The sequence below is a fragment of the Eleutherodactylus coqui genome, chromosome 1, assembly GCF_035609145.1.
Source record: "Eleutherodactylus coqui strain aEleCoq1 chromosome 1, aEleCoq1.hap1, whole genome shotgun sequence".
NCBI lineage: Eukaryota > Metazoa > Chordata > Amphibia > Anura > Eleutherodactylidae > Eleutherodactylus > Eleutherodactylus coqui.
In genome coordinates this window covers 381,175,573-381,193,374 of record NC_089837.1, presented here as the reverse complement: position 1 = coordinate 381,193,374, position 17,802 = coordinate 381,175,573, and the positions used below count along the sequence as shown (strand labels likewise).

At 40.2% G+C, this 17,802-nt stretch overlaps 1 protein-coding gene across 7 annotated transcripts in view; it reads right to left on the bottom strand.

Moving 5' to 3' along the window:
* Window positions 1-17,802, bottom strand: part of INPP4A (inositol polyphosphate-4-phosphatase type I A) — a 109,971-nt gene that overhangs the window by 57,707 nt on the left and 34,462 nt on the right. For all 7 annotated transcript variants that reach the window (XM_066579104.1, XM_066579130.1, XM_066579145.1 and 4 more), the window contains exons 3-9: window positions 13,001-13,189; window positions 11,709-11,753; window positions 9,537-9,655; window positions 7,280-7,396; window positions 6,038-6,117; window positions 4,374-4,485; window positions 1,016-1,106 (exon numbers count right to left, since the gene is read on the bottom strand). In XM_066579104.1, coding sequence (XP_066435201.1) covers window positions 1,016-1,106; window positions 4,374-4,485; window positions 6,038-6,117; window positions 7,280-7,396; window positions 9,537-9,655; window positions 11,709-11,753; window positions 13,001-13,091 — 655 coding nt within the window. In that variant the 5' untranslated portion in view covers window positions 13,092-13,189. The remainder of the gene's footprint in view (window positions 1-1,015; window positions 1,107-4,373; window positions 4,486-6,037; window positions 6,118-7,279; window positions 7,397-9,536; window positions 9,656-11,708; window positions 11,754-13,000; window positions 13,190-17,802) is intronic.

Sequence of the window (17,802 nt, the reverse complement as noted above, 5' to 3'; positions counted from 1 at the left end):
GAGCGGATGAGACACTGAATCATGTAGATTGTTCGGGGGCTGCCTGGTGACCCCGCTCTTGGCGATTCGTTCCCAGTCGGGCTCTCCCCATGATGGTGTCTAAGGTTCGGGATTGGTTAATCAACCCGGACCTAGGCTAAATACTCGATAGAACTATTCCTTTCTTCCAATTATATTAACTTAACTTTTCTTATTCTAAGATGTACATAGGAGAAGGGGAGGAGGGAGGGGGGGTGAGGGTGGACAGGGGGGTGGGTGGGGGAGGTAGGGGGATGGAGACGCGGTGCTTATAGACAGGCGAGACTGTAGCGATTGTTGTCTCCGTACTCGTCAGGGTAGTGGTCGATCATTCAATCAATTGATCCTTGTTCTATCCAATGTTTAAGGACGTCTGATCCCCTAAAAGCGTCGATGAGCTTTATTCATTTGCTCCCACATTGAGCATAATACAGATACATTTATGCGTCCATAATATGGATGAGTGTCCTGGCCCAACTGTGGGTCAACTGACCCAAACTCAGAGCATTTGAGATTGCTATAATTTCTGGCACATTTCTAATCTGCTCATGTGAAACTTGCCTAAAGGGTGAATATTTTGGCATTAAAGAAAAATATTTCTGGTTTTGAATTGTCTCTTTAGCTTAGTTTTTAATGTGCATTTAATATGTGAACCATTAAATATGACATTGTATAGCAATTGGACTGGCATGCATTTTTAATATAGATGGTTATCATTCTGCTCTACATTGGGCCTCCTATTAACACACTGGGGTTTTTAATATTTTGATAGTTTTTGTAGGACGTTTCACTTATGGCCTGATTCCATGGCATCTCAGATTATGAATGATGTACACTATTAGGGTACTAATAACTAAAATAGTGACACATTTACTGATCTGAACCAATCCAAGTGGAAACATATAGACTAGATATGCATGTTGCATGGAAAAAGGCGCCCAATTACACGGATTTTCCCAGTTGTCCAAGTTAAAACTCTGGAAACCAATGTACGTACCTGATTTCAAAAGTGTGTCTTTTCTCAGTGATGCATATTTTGAACGAATTCCTAAAGATTCTGTTAAACTTTCATCAACAGGAATAACAGTCTAAAAGAAAATAAGCATGTTTGTCAGTTCACCAACTTATATCAATCAGTATGGGAAAGCTTGAATCGAGGAGGCCCAGTCAATGACAGAAAAGGCTATCCTCAAGAAAAAGCTAAGTACTAAATGAACTAAGACTACAGATCACAACTTACATCAATTACAGCCATCAATCACACTGAAAGTTCAGTGAAAAATGATCAGAAGATTCACACTTCTATATATATAAAGACGAAAGCCCTCACTGACTGACTCGCCAAAAGTTCTCCAACTTCCCGATGTCGTAGAAACATGAATTTTGGCACAAGCATAGATTATCTCCAAAATAGGAAAAGTAAATGGGTCCCAACTCGATTATTCAATTCTAGCGCAAAAGAATTGGCGTCGAAATTTAACGTAAATCTCTCACTTCCCAATGTCATAGAAACTTAAAATTTGGCACGCGCATTGAATATGTCATAAATAGGAAAAGTTAATAGGTCCCAACTCGATTATTCAATTCTATGCGCAAAAGAATTAGCGTCCAAATTTTACATACGGAATCTAATTTTCTCACTTTCCGGTGTCATAGAAACGGGAAATTTGGCACGAGCGTTGATTATGTCATAAATAGGAAAAGTTCATAGGTCCCAACTCGATTATTCAATTCTAGCGCAAAAGAATTGGCGTCTAAATTTTATGTGCGGAATGTAATTTTTTTACTTTCCGGTGTCATAGAAACTGGAAATTTGGCACGAGCATTGATTATGTCATAAATAGGAAAAGCTAATGGGTCCCAACTCCATTATTCAATTCTATGCGCAAAAGAATTAGCGTCCAAATTTTACGTACATAAACTAAATCTCTCACTTTCCAATGTCATAGAAACAAGAAATTTGGCACGAGCATTGATTGTGTCATAAATATGAAAAGTTAATGGGTCCCAACTCGATTATTCAATTCTAAGCGCAAAAGAATTAGTGTCCAAATTTTATGTATGTAATCTAATTCTCTCACTTCCTGATATCATTTTATATGAAGGAAACGTCACATGGTTACCTCCCGTGGTGTTTCCTGGGTAATGCAGAGAACTATGCAAAATGGTGAACATATGTTTTTCCTCAGTATCTCTAAAGTAACCACGACTTCATAAGATTTTCCGTGTGAACACCAGATAAACACCAGTACCAAATTAACTCGGGCGAAGCCAGCTATATCAGCTAGTTAATAACATGTGTTTGTTATGCATGCTGGTATTTGGCGACTGACAAATTAACAATTACATTTAGTTTCAATATTTGTTTTTCACAATTTTTTTTCCTTTACATTTATGCCTTAGAATATAGCTAGGTGTAAATCCTTCCTAATGAACTCTAACCATTGTGGAGAACAGAGGGTACTAAATTAGCACTCACAGCTAGAAAAGCAGGGTGAGTATGCGTCTTCCCTCTCAATAGACATGAATGAGATCATTAAAGCAGCCAAACACACTCATTCTGCAGTTTTAATGGTCCCATTAAGAAGTGAGGACACTTACAGCTCAGCCTAGAACCGAACTAGAATCCTGCCTTTAAATGAAGTCTGAGATCCCAGCTCTAGCCCTGATATGGCTGGAACGCTAGCTGTTTGAATTAAAAGCTGCATATACAAAAATTGCGGCTCTCACTTCAGCCTGTGTGCAGAGCAGAGGCAGAAGTGTAGCGGGGAGAAGCAGAGGACTGTGATTCTCCTGTCTGTCATTCTACCCCAGGGGAAGTGTAGCATGGAATTCTGTTCATGAATTGGATAGCACATTTGATCTCTGTCACATATGGCTGCTCCTCTGTGCCATTTAACCCCGCAGTTAACACAGTCATTGCTGACTGCAACTGTGATTTGTTTCACTGAAAAAAGTATCAAAATAGCCGGGGGTGGGGGTTGAGGGGATGTTTCACCTCACTTCCCGAAAACAGATTTTAAAAAATTGTGTATACATCAAAAGGCTACCAATAAAAACAAGTTGTCCCACAAAAACACAAGTCCTCATAAAGCTTTGTGAATGGAAAAATTAAAATGCTCTGGTCTTGGAATGTAATCATATGTGAAAAGTAATAAAACTACAACCTATAGAAATTTACCATTGTCAGAATCCTAATGACCTGTAGTGTAAAGTTAACCGAATATTTATACCGCATAGTGAACTACCAAAAAACAACGGTGAATTGCTTTGCTTTTTTACCATTGACCCAGCCCCAAAAAAACCCAAAAGTTATTCAATACATTATATGTACCAGAAATTGGTTCCTATTAAATACTAGAACTCATCCCACAGTTTATATAGTTATATTGGTGAAAAAGTAAAGTCGTAACTCATAGGAGGAAAAATGTACTGGTTTTTATTAGAGATGAGCGAGCACGCTCGGTAAAGGCAGATACTCGAGCGAGCATCGCTCTTCTCGAGTAACTGCATACTCGTCTGAGAAAATGCGGGGGGGGGGGGGGGGCAGCAGGGGGAGAGAGAGAGATCTCTCTCACTCTCCGCCCCGCTCCCCTCCGCATTTGCTCGGACGCGTATGCAGTTACTCGAGAAGAGCGATGCTCGCTCGAGTATCTGCCTTTACCGAGCGTGCTCGCTCATCTCTATTTTTTATGTTTAAAATCAGTTATGTAACTACTAAAAAAAATGGAAAAAAAGACATTTTTGGTACAGTTCTTTACGTGACTGTAAGGGCACTTTCACACGAGTGTATGTGTAAATGCGCACGCCATAGCACAATGTATTTGTGCTATAAACAAGGCTTATGTCTGCACATTGTACTGTACATTTTTGCACATGCAAGGCCTGTTCATATGTGTGTGCAACGCATCCTAATTTAAAAGGCTATTAAGCTTAATGAGGTCCATATGTGATGTTTTCCCTGCAGTTTTGCACTGTATTTTGCTCACCCCCCTGCGTATTGTGTGCGCACCCCTCATAAGCTTCTACTTGGCCCATTGGTGTGCAAATGGACATAAAATAGAATGTACTCTATTTTTTTGCACAGGTAAAAACGGAAATGTGTATGAACCCATTGAAATCAATAGGCTCTATTCCTTAGTCAATTTTGTTCTGCACAAATACGTATGCAGATATGCTTGTGTGAAGAAGGCTTTAGGGGGTTAATGTATTTTGTGCAACTGTGACACCTGGTTTACTGGTCCAATGTGAAAACTTGGATTCAGGAAAGGACAAAGTTTAGCCTGTACAATCTCAATGCAAGATAACAGCTGGTTCAAAAATATGATCTTAAGGCTGTTTTTTTTCATACTCACTCTCCCATTAACGGTATCTGAGGTTCTGGACACAGGGGCTTGCTGATCAGCTTTCTCCTCCATTTGCCAGCCTATTACTGTAATATTACCAACTCGTTGTTGTTCGGCAGACCTGTAAAGAGGAATACGGACTTTACCCTCAGGATTCATCATTTCAATATAAAGAACATGTAGCTACTTGCACTGGTTGTATTTTGCACAGTCTTTCAGCGATTCCTTCTATGGCTATAGCATTTCCCTGTATGCTCTACAATTAATATCAATTCCCCATTACAAGGTTATATAGTAAATTAATGAAAGTATTCACCCCCTTGGGGTTTTTCCTGTTTTGTTGGATTACAGCCTGGATTAGAGTTTTTAATTTAGTAGTCACTCATTTTGTAGGGACCTAACAAAATAGTCCAAATTATTTCAGTGGGATAAAAATACAAAAAAAAAACTGGTTTAAAAACTAAAAGAAATAGTGAGTATGTATCCACCCCTTTGCTTTGAAACCCCTAAATAATGTTGGGTCCAACAAATTAACTTTAGAAGTCACATAATTAGCTAAGTATGTAACCGCTCTATGAAATCACAGCGTCACATGATCTCTAGCAGAATAAATACACCTGTTCTGGAAGGCCCCTGTGGTTGGAACACCACTAAGCAAGCAACATGAAGACCAAGGAGCTCTCAAAGCTGGTCAGAAGCAGTTGTAGAGGTGTATATATCATAGTTGGCTTATAAAACATATCCAAAACTTGAACATTCCACAGAGCTCCATTAAATCAATTCTAACAAAATGTAAATATATGGCACAATTACAAACCTGACAAGAGAAGGCTGCTTTCCAAAGCTCAGACTGGATGAAGAGATCAACAAGTACATCAATGATAACTCTGAAGGAGCCAATGATCCACAGCAGAATTGGAAGTATCTGTATAGGATCAATATAAAACTGTGCACTCCATAGAGTGGGGCTTTATGGAAGAGCAGCCAGACAAAAGCCATTCAGATTAGACTAAAACCAAAGTTTTTTGACATTATAGCTTCCCCTTCCAGTAGGGCAATGACCCTAAACATACTGGAGCGGTGTTAGGAGAAACATGGAAACATCTTGGACTCACCTAGTCAGAGGCCAGACCTCCATCCAATGGAGGATCTGTGACCTGACTTGCAGGCTGCTGGACATCTAACACAACTCATCTAACTTAAAGAGCTGGAGCAGTGTTTCCTGGAAGAATGCCCCAAAATCCCCATCTCTAAGCTAACAGAGTCAGAAAGCTATTGGAGACATACCCTAGGAGACTGCCATCTCTAAGCCAAAAGCTGGCTTCACAAGGTATTGTCTTACAGCGGTGAATACTTCAGTGCACATTAAAGTTCTCTATTTTCTGTCTATTTTTCTTTACTATGACGCCAACCGTTATTTTAAACCTTCAAAGTGGTTGAGATGTTGCGTAAATCAAGTGATACAAACCCCACAAAAATCCATTTTAATGGAACAAAACAGGAAAAACACAAGCTACATAACACATTTGCCTTCATCACCTGCTGTCATAAAAGTGCGATCATTTATTTACTTCAGTTGGAAGAAATTACTGTTGACTCACATCTGAGTCAGACATGAATCAACGCTGTACACGACATGTAGAAATAGATGAAATTACAAAGTTACCACTGACCATAATGGCAAGTGTAACCTGTGATTCTTCTCTTGTAGCAAATCTTTCACTATAAACTTTCCGGAGCCCAGCAAGTACATCTGCAGGGAAAGAAAACAAGAACATTGCATGTATTTACTTCCAATGTTATATAAAGGTAGTTCTCTGCCACTAATCCAGAGACTGGATGATCAAATGAATGATAATGTTTCTAATGGGGTCAAATTCTGGATAGCGTACCATGACATTTAGCAGATAAAACAATGCTGTATTGTAACAGGTGAAGGATTGGAATGGGTAAACAAAAATGAAACCCCATAAATAAACAAATGTCACATAATAGAAGGCAAAAGTATGGAGCATTGATTTCATTTCATAGAGCTTTAGTGAGATCATACTTGGAATGACTTGCAGTTCTGAAAAATGTCTAAATAAAGGGGTCCTAAGTAGTCATAAAATGCTCCAAAATGACTAAAAAGATATACATTTATTTGTAGCAAATTATTGAAGTACACTAGACAGGAGCTGGCATAAAGAAGAGAAATATGTCTAACGAACTGACCAAATTTATCACGCTACGTGCGCCATTGTGATAAATTTGTCATAATTTGGACTGACGCATAAATGTCCTCAGTTGTGCTCCATTTGGTCTTCAGATATTGATAAGACAGATTGGAGGTAGAGACAGGTTGAGTCTCTGGGCCATGAAAACATACTGGGAAAGACTTGCGAACTCAAAATGTATCCCCTCAAAAAAAGAGGTCATTGGGGGATGGGGGGGGGGGGGGGTTACATAAAGTTCAACTACACATTTTGCACAAAAAAAAAAAGAACAAGGGCCATAGTCTAAAACTAGAGCCAAAGATCAGGAGTAAGGATTTTCTTACAACAGGCTAGTTACTGCAGTTTATTAATAATCCATAACAGATATGACAGACCGGGCTGTAAGGAGGAGACTTAGTAGATAACGGTCTGCCAAAAAAGTGCACAATTCTGACAACAGAAAAAGACCAAATTAGTGTCTTCCTGCTGCCATAATTCTATGCATTCTGCAAGGAAGTGATGGGAAACTGGATTTGTTTCTGGCCTGCATGCTATGAGGGTCACCTTTGCCTAAGCAAGGAGTAAATCCATTAATAGCAATATATTACTATGATATAGAATGTTATGTGCCGTTACACACAATCTGTACATGCACAAGTTATTTCTGACCCTTCTCTGTTTCATTTTCTGACAGGACATGAAAATGTGTAAGACACTTACAGTTCCCTGAGATCTGTCTTTGACATCATACACAGACAGCTTTATCTGGGTCATCTGATTTATAAGAGAGTCCTGGAAGAAGGCAATGCTGCTAAGAAATATAGGATTACTTGTCCCCTGAAAGACAAAAAAAAAGAAAAACTAATTATTTAGTTTTCCACTTCTGCAAACTGAGAAACTATAGTCGTTTGTTGCAAATAATGCTATATAATGTGATACTAGCAACATCCATTACATTGTATGAAGTAAACCAGATGTAATGCACGTGTCATAGCGCACAATTATACAACACTTGTATATAATTTTTCAAGAAGATACCCTATATAACAAGGAGAGGCACAGTACCAGGCAAAAATCATTATGGAGTATTACATTTGACCTACAGTAATATATAAAGTGAAGTGAAAATGGCTGATCTTGGCGGATGGGGTGACTGCTGAAGTCTAAGATTGCCACATGATCACTGCAGCTTCTTCTGGGATTGTGAGGGTCCACGGATCTTGTTGGGTTCAAGTAAAAACAAAAACGGAGGAGCGAGCATTCAATAAAAACATGGTGTTTATTCTTCTTCTAAAATCCCATCAGGTTAGATAAATAACACACAACATCTGTTGTATTTCAGGCTACTTGTAAACACTATGATTAAGGGCCATAAATTAGTCTGGAACGCATGTTACCGGTCGTTTTCATTGAAGGGCGGTACAATCAATCTACTATTATAAAGATCTCATGATACCAACAACAGTCACAGTATAGTTAAAAGACTGAGTCTAGGAATGTATTTTCTGTGCTGAGCCAACACAAAACACAGGCATTTAACATCCAAGACATCTCGCCTTGTACGGCCATCTTAACATATCAGCTTCTAGATCTCCAAACTTTATTTGGTAGTTTGTTTTGATTGTGAGGAACATTTAAAGATAAAGCTATCCTTATGCCCTGTTAAAACAATTGGACATCAAAGAAAAGGCTCCCAGACACTGAACCCCTCTGTAAGAGCCACAGTGCAAAGTACCACTAATATCAGTAGATATTACTCCGGTGTGCCAAACCTAAGCTATAAATTACATGGACCGCCACTCATTGGGTTGTTTGCACCTGGTCCTTGTGTTAATAGCAAATCTCAATGGGTTTTCGAAAGCAAGACCCACAGCAATCAGCTCATCCCTTCATGAACCCAGACCATTCATTTTACACATATACCTTTGTTTTAAAATAAGATAACTATTTAGGTAAGCTAGGTTTATTGGACTACGAAACATTTATCAAAACTATCTAAAAGGGAAAATGTCTTTATTGCCCAGAGCAACCAATCACGGTGCAGCTTTCATTTTACCAGCGCAATTTAAATGGGTGGTAACGAAATCTAATGTTATCCAATATCCACAGAATAGGGGTAACTTTATGATAAGTTGAGGCCTAACCCTTGGTACCTCCACTGATCCTGAGATGGGGGTCTAGATGGTCCCCACATGACTAAAGTGGAGGACATGCATGCAGGCTACTGCTACAGTCATTTCAAAAACAGCAATCTCCAGTGCTGTCATTGAAATGAATGGCGTGGCAGCAAACACGGGCATCCTCTGCTTCCTTCCCAGTGGTTGGACCTACTAATCAAAGTTATCCCTCATCCTGTTGATAGGGAATAACTTTATGTTTTTGTACAATCCCTTTGAGAAATAAAAGCTGCACTCTGATTGGTTGCTTTGGGTAAAAAGGCAGCTTTCTTTTTAGGTTTAATCAGTTTTATTAAAATTTTACAAAAATAATCAATGTCAAGTAAGTCTCGCAGGACCATATACATTGTGTACAGAAGGTAAACATAACATTCTCTTCAAACCATAGTTTGTAAATTTTTTTGGCTTTATGCTTCGTTAACTTTAATGTGTTATTGTTATAAAAAACAGGAAAAAAGCCCATAAAACTTATGAAATCAATATTTCAAGCTTACACATTGCTTAACCTATGGACCGGGTATACTAAAGTTTTTATAGTAGATGAGAGAAGTATACGCCCAAGTTGACATCCTAAGCAGTTTCCTTTTTAAATAGATTTGATTAATGAGGCCCAATTATGTGTCAGCGTAGTCATGTCGTCTTCTTTCTACTACTGACCACTAAGCATATATGTACCAGTCTCCTCTCTTGCATCTTGGTTTCTTTTATTTGCTGTACCCACAAAATAGTCAACTTCACTATATGTTGGTGGTTTTAGCACAGGAAACATTCTGAGACATTTTCGACTAGGCCATTCTCACCTCTATGATCTCTGTCTGTGCGTGCTTTATCCAGAAAGCCTGAGGTGGGGTTGTGACACTAACAGCAACAAAACTATTTGGCTTCCGCTCAAGTGAAGGAGTTGTAAGCTCACTGCAGGCTGTAAGAGGGAGAAAAGGATAGCCATCACTATTGAATAAAAAGCTTACGTATCACCACTGACCAACACATTCCTCAAGTTACACAACACTGTGTTGCCTGCAGACTATACAAAGTGATTGTGTTTTTAATAACATGTATTATATGTAACAATGACTGATCATTTTTTCTATTGTTTAACAGATTGTCTTTCCAAGTGATTTTATTAAATCTAGAAATGCACTTCAACTACAGGCCTCCACACTCATAGACAATGGTGTGTTACATACTGTACAGCTGCATGAGATATATGTTAGCCCATTAAGGACCAGGTTGTTTTAGTCCTAAAAGGGCCGGACACTTTTTAGGGATTTTACCAATGTGCTGGTTTTACTGCCCTATTTTTTCTTCTTCAGCCACCGAAAAGATTCTTGCTGTGTTTTTTTCCCATGACATATAGGGCTATTTTTTATATCTTTTTTCACTGACTTTTTTCCCCGTTTTTCAGTTTCATTAGCAGTAAAAAGTACCGTATATTCCGGCGTATAAGACAACCCCCAACTGTCGCTTTATACGCCTGGAATACGGTATAGCAAAAAAAAAATAAGTGTCAAAAAAGAAAAAATCAGTACTCACCTCCCGCGGCATTCTGTGGCGCTTCTGCAGGCTGTCGCTTCCTCCTTGTCCCCGACAGAGCATTGCTTTCTGGATGCGGGGCTTGAAATCCCCGCCTCCAGAAAGCTAATGCTGTGATTGGCTAACTCACGCGCTGTCAGCCAATCACAGCCACTCACGTGGCGTCAGCCAATCACAGCCATTCAATGATGTAATTGAATGGCTGTGATTGGCTGACGGCGTGTGAGTTAGCCAATCACAGCATTAGCTTTCTGGAGGTGGGGATTTCAAGCCCCACATCCAGAAAGCAATGCTCTGTTGGGGACAAGGAGGGAGCGACAGTCTGCAGAAGCGCCGCAGAACGCCGGGGGAGGGGAATACTGTTTTTGGTTTTTTTTGACATTTTTTTTTGGTATAGCCGGCACATAAGACGACCCCCGACTGCAGAGCAGATTTTTAGGGGTTAAAAGGTCGTCTTATACTCTGGAATATACGGTAAAAAAAATAAAAAAACATTTTTTTTTAAATTTATAGTAGTTTATTTTAGTGTGCATATACTAATATTAAAAATGAAGAACAGGAATGTGTTCCTCATTTTGTATCATACGTTTCAATACATAATTAGCATAGTTATGAGTTACAGGGCACATATAACAACGGTTTTGGTCTGGTAATGTTTAGCTTGCAAAAAAGAAGGCTGAGAGGAGACTTAATAGCGGTCTACAAATATCTGAAGGGCTGTCACAGTGCAGAGGGATCAGCCCTATTCTCATTTGCACCAGGAAAGACTAGAAGCAATGAGACGAAAGTGGAGGAGACACAGATTAGATATTAGAAAAAAACTTTCTGACAGTGAGGGTGATCAATAAGTGGAACAGGTTGCCACGGGAGGTGGTGAGTTCTCCTTCAATGGAAGCGTTCAAACAAAGGCTGGACAAATATCTGTCTGGGATGATTTAGTAAATCCTGCATTGAGCACCAGATGACCCTGGAGGTCCCTTCCAACTCTATGGGACTCTATGGGACTCTGGCATCGGGTCATTTTATTTTTTATATATATATTTTATTTTAGTCTGTAATTTTTTTAAACTTAATTTTTGTAACAATTTTTTTACCATCTGTGTCCACTATGACATCATATAAGACCACTGGTCATTCACATGGTCTTTTTTTTATTTTTTAAATTTCACACTTTTCCACTAAAGCTGGGGCATTATTGAACACTATGTAGTCTGGAAAGGAAACAACAGAAGCAGTTAAAAAGCAATTCTACCTTCTCCTCCAGGTTCTCGGCTATGTCTGACAGAGGCTTTAATTCTGCGCCATATTGTTGCTATCAGCCGAGATTAAAGCCCAAGACCAAGTGTCGTAGATTTACAGTGCTTGGTCCTTAAGGGGTTAAAGTACATTTATAATGTATACATAGTTTTTTTTTTATAATTGCAGATTGTACCACTTACCCAAACTGAACTCCAAAATTGGTTCATCTGGATCCTGGAAATTTCCTACGAATATAAAGAAAATCTATCCATATAAAATGTAACAGTGGTCAGATACATTACAATAGCTCCTAAGGTTTTATACTACACATGGGTTTCTATAAAGGAGAACAAGGGCTACTGTGCTGCTGCATAATTACTGCGGATTTTCTCTCCCGTGCCTTACATTTTCAGTGATACAAGAATGCCAGACAGACCTATTGTTCATACTACTGCACAAAGTTCCTATTGTTCATAATGAGGGACGCTCAGTTAGACTCCATGCTGAATATGGAAGCCTAGATAGCAAAACATACCAATTCAGACAAGTGCATCTCTCATCAGCCCCTCATTTGCGGAGTGGTTGATCACTCCAACAATAAGCTTCGTATAAATATCAATTCACGTAACTCAACCTTAGAGCCACATACACAGATAGGCAGTAGAAACAAATATTAGTAGTCCTTAAATTGCAATTCTTGATATATATGCTCTTGTAGTCTGAACTGACAAGCCACCAGCCCACATCTGTGTGCCTTGCCACCCTAGCCCATGGATCACTCTCTAGGTTACAGAGGTTGTCCGGGACTTTTACTACTGATGACCTATGCTCAGGATACGTCATCAATAATAGATGGGTGGGGATTTGCCACTTGGGATCTCCACAGATCAGCTGATAATGGGCTAGCTGTCATTGTGGACAGAGCAGGAAGTACAAACGCTTACGAGCACCAGCGTACCTTTAGGGCAGTGTTTCTCAACTCCAGTCCTCAGGGCCCCCCAACAGGTCAGGTTTTCAGGATTTCCCCAGTGTTGCACAGGTGATGTAATTATTGTCGGTGCCTCAGACATTGCCACAGGTGTTTTTAGGACTGGAGTTGAGAAACACTGCTTTAGGGGGTCACAATTGCAAACCAGCCCCTTGGCTACAATGGCACATGAGACCCCTTGCCATAGGCCTGGCACATGAGACCGCCGAGGCCTGGCTCTGGGTGACGCTCGGGAGTGGGGGAGCCGATACCTAAGGTGCTACAAAATAATTTTCATGTAGTCCAGGATATGAGTCATGTTTGGAAAGCTTACCATACAACGTCGGGTGACGGCTGTTCTTACAGCGGACACCCGGCGGCAGCAGTTCCAACGAGCCGCGCCGCTCATTGGAACTGTTAACACTTTAAATACCGCTGACAGCGTAACTCGAACGTTCGCAAGTAGGGGACTATCTGTATAAGTAAAACAATTTTATTAAAGTTTTTTCCACATTAAGCACTGACCTGCCAATGACAAACCTAACATTTCAGAGGTGATATCGATGGTAGAATGAGGCCTAGCCGCATGGCGAGGACTGCGTTGTCTTGTCGACATTTCGGCATGAGGAGGGCACTCTCACTATCTTCTAGGCCTCTAACAAAAGATTTGATCTTGGATTTTCAAATGCCGCTGAAGAAGAGCTGAAGAACTGCCTAACAAAAAAGCAATTGAAACATAAAAAAACAACACAATATAAAATATACAGAAATCAGTAAAAATGTTATCCATTTAGCATACGTGTATTGTGTCAAGTATTACAGCTCATCCAAACAATGTTAGTTGCTAACTTTTATGGTTCCAAAAATGTTCCATGCTGTCAATTCAAATTAGGCTTGTAGAAGTCTAAAGCAGAAAGGACTCAGACTCCCTGGTCACATGTAGCTATCCAATCCAATTTATGTGGTAGGCTTTATTTAGAGAAAAAAACAAAAAACATTATACTTCTCTCTATGTAGAACAATACTAGAAAAAAGGTTTGTTTAGTTTTCATTGAAGCGGCAAGGGTTGTAACCCAAATAAGGCCTTGTGCACACAGGCATGCAGCGGAATCAGTGCGCGCCTGCAGACAAATCCGTGCGTGCCCGCAGACATGGGCATTAAAAGACAGGTTCTTACCTCTCCGGATCCAGCGCGGGTCTCCTCTGTTGCGGACGGATCTTCTTTCTTCTGCTTTCACGCGGATCCGCGGCACGTCCGCAGTGACAGCTGCGGGTGTGCTGCGGCAGGGACGGCTTTCATTGAATTCAATGGAAGCCGTCCCTGCGGGATCCGCAGGAGAATAGCGCATGCTGCGATTTTATTTTGGCACGGAGCGGCCACAAATAAAATCCGCTGGTGTGTGTGGAGAGAGGAATCTACACACACATCAATGGGCACATTTAGCAGCGGATTGCCCCCGCCTGCTGACAAGAGCGGAATCTTCTGCGCAATTTACCCCGTGTGCATGAGACCTTAGACATAGATTGGTTAACTATTTATCACAAAACTACAGCCGCAGAGCTGAAATTATCTACAAGCTATCAAAACATAGTTGTACTGTTTTCTGAAGGAACTATTACTTGCCTCTGCAATACATAAAGATAGAGGGGAAAATTTACCAAGCCAGGCATTACCTGTTTCGGGCTTAGTAAGATTTTCCCCGCTGCATGGTGCACGGAGTACACGAAGAGGCAAACGCATCTTCACAGAAATGTTTACATGGTCCCGACGAGGCGTAAAAATTTTAAGTATCGTGCCAGCGCAGACAGAAGAAAAGTCACCAAATTTTTTGCACAAAAACAGTACCCTGGCGTGGAATAGGGAGTAAATCTTCCCCACAGTCTATTCAGAAGGCATCTCATGCAATACATAATATTAGGCAGTTGGTTTTAAATGTTCCATAGAACATAATGTTTTTTAAAAACTAAACTTCATGGTTTTACTCTAATAATTTCTGTGATCAAAAGTCTTTTTAAGTTAAGCAACCAACCCATTATATCTCTCTCTCCTACTGCGTATTTAGCTGTTATAATGACTCCCCTACCTAAACTTCTTTTATTTTGTAAACTTCTATTACTTAGGAGGAGGAAGCAGCTTGATTGCTCCGTGGCTAGCACTATTGCCTTAGAACACTGGGCTTCTAGGTTCACGTCTGACTATGGACAACAGCTGCATGGAGGTTGTATGTTCTGATTGTGTTTATTCTTCTCAAGCATAGTGGCTCAGTCCAAGGATAATGTCGGCATTGGCTTTTTATGTTCTCCTTGTGTTTATTCTTGCTCTTCTATTTCTCTAATAATGAAAGAACAAATGTGGCGGCTCAGTCATTAGAACTGCTGCTTTCCAATGCTGGAATTGGAGGTTCAGATCTGACCAAGGGTGATGGCTGTGTGGAGTTCTTCAAAGTTGATGCTGCCCTTGGTGAGATTTAAACCTAGGAACCCAGCATTGTATAGCTACAGTGCTAACCAGTACCGAGATTGCAAAAAGGAAAATTAGGTCGCTTGAGAAAGTATTGTGAGACTTCAGACTTTCGCACAGGTCTGGAAATTCAGTACAAACGCTTAGAGCAAGCCACTTAATTATTGTGGAGAGCGCTTGGCAGTTAAACAGTTGGAATTGTTTAATTGACTGAGTGCTAACTATCCTTGTGAGCTATTTCATAATGAGAGAACAGTCATGACACATTTAGCATGGAATCAACTTTACATTGCTCCCTAAGGTAATTTTCTTGGCCATACTATACCACATGCCCAATAATAAATGTAATAGAATAGATCAGCAGTAGTAATCAGGTTTTTCCTTTTAATTTAAAGCAAACATTTGGAATCCGAATTATTTAACCCTATTTAAAATTAGGCTTGTTTGCCAAATCTACAAACTTTCACCCATTTGCAAAAAAAAACCTCTAGCAAACAAGAAAAATGTATTCAATCCCTTCAAGACAAGAGTCTTTAGTACTTAGTAGAGAATCCGTTTGCTTTTTTTTTTTTTTTTTTTCAAACATCTTTTTATTTCAATCTTTTATAAACTTTTCATTACAATTCCATAGAATAGATACGGTACAACGTAGAAGCAATACAATGATAATTCTCATGAGGTTTGCATTTTCAGGAATAGTAAACAGCTAACCAAACTGACATCCTATACAGTTTCCTTATTGTGATGTGGTAATCACTTTTAACCCTCCTATTTTGATCATATTGATTCATTTCAAGATAGACTTGAAGGATCATAATAGTACAGTTCCAAAAATTTTTTTTAAAAAAAGGAAAATTATAGAAAAGGTAACTAAAAGGGGACCCATCTGAGAGCATCCTTTTGCTTCTATGGCCTGCTGTAAACACAATGGATAGCCAGTAGAGATGAGCGAGCGTACTCGGTTCGGGTGTCTTTGCACTCGAGCACCGCTTTTTCCGAGTAACTGACTACTCGGACGAAAAGATTCGGGGGGCGCCGTGGTGGAGTGGGTGGTAGCAGTGGGGAACAGGGGGGAGCTCTCTCTCTTTCTCCCCCCCCCCCACTCCCCTCTGCAACCCCCCACTCACCCTCGGCGCCCCCAGAATCTTTTCGTCCGAGTAGTCAGTTACTCGGAAAAAGCGGTGCTCGAGTGCAAAAACACCCGAACCGAGTACGCTCGCTCATCTCTAATAGCCAGACACCAGCCCCTGCCAGTGTTTTTTACAGCTTAATGAACAATGGTCTCTAGTTTACCTATATTCCTGGTCTGCGTGGTACATCCAACTTTTCTCATCCTAAATATTTTCTATGGGCTTTTTAGGTGACTGTGATGTTCCCTATAGACTCCTCTAGGATTTTCTTCTGAAGGGAAGCCTTGGTAGACTTAGAGGTACACTTGAGCTCATTGTCATGTTGAAATTTCCAATGACAACTAAGGTTCAGCTACCAGACAGAACGCATGACCTTTTCTCCTAGGACTTCCTGATGCATGATTGAATCCATCTTGCCCTTTATATGCTGCCAGTTTCTAGTGCCAGAGAAAGTAGCCCCAGAGCATCACGAGCCATCACCATGCTTCACTGTAGGCAGGGTGTTTCTTTCAGTGTATACTTCATTCTTCCTCCTATAGACATACCACTGATCTATTGGTCCTAAAAGTTCCAGTTTTGTTTCATTTCATTGCTTCACAGAACAGAATTCTAAAACATCTATGGCTTATTTATATGGTTTGGGGCATATTTGAGCCAGCTTTACTTGTGTTTTGGGGTCAGGAGAGGTGTTTTTCTTGGAATTTGGCCATGAAGACCTTCAGTGTTTAGTATGCACCATGCTGTGCAAACAGAAACCTCAACGCCTGCTGCCACCAAATCTTACTGCAGGTCTTTTGTAGTCAATTGAGGGTTTTTGACCACCTCAGAAATCTGGTGGCAGACAGTTTTAGCATCCTCTTTCTGCCACGTTCCGCTCGTGGAGCCAGTGTTCCTTTAACTTTGAACTTGGAAACAATGCTTTCAAATGTATCTCTAGGAATTAGTAGCATTTTTGCTATTTCTTTTAATTTTTTTGTTGTTGTTTGTACAAGGCAATGATCTTTTCTTCTCTTGACTTGCCATATTTCTAACATGAAATCAAACAGCACAGTCAACAAAGCCCTAGCTAGTCCAGGTATTTGATGCGTTTTATTCAAGCCACGTGATGCAACTAATGAAGCCCTTGATTAGTTGCATCAGATGTGCTTCAGACAACACCTAATTTGCATATGTGTGTTCTTATGGGGAATTCTATTTAAGGAATGGAGTTATTCTGAGACGGTTGCAGTTATTAAAAGTAGCACTTTGTGTTGAATTTGGAGACACAGCTTGTTATATATTAGTTGTGTTGAGCTATACAAATTTTTCTTGTTTGGTTTGGGGTTTTTTGCAAACAGCTAGAAGTTTATAAATTTAGCAAAAAATTAATTTGCATTGGGGTTGAATAACTTTTGTTTCAAGAATAAGGGCTCATGCCCACGAGCGTCGCAGGATACGCCTGTATATTTACGCTGCTGGAGTACCATGATTTTAAACAAAGGAGTGCCTATGAGTGATCGCGGATTTCCGCAGTCTCCATTAATGCTATATTAATGGAGATCTCCCGCGGCGTAAATCCGCGGCAAATAGAACATGCCACAATTTATTTCCCGCTGCGGAAATCCGTGGTAGAATTCCGCATGTGAGCACAGGCAGGCAGAAAGCTACTAGGTTCAATAGAACCTAATCGCTGCAGAATTAACGTGTGGATTTCTGCCCCAGGAAAAGGGGTAGAAATCAGTTCGTGGGCATTCACT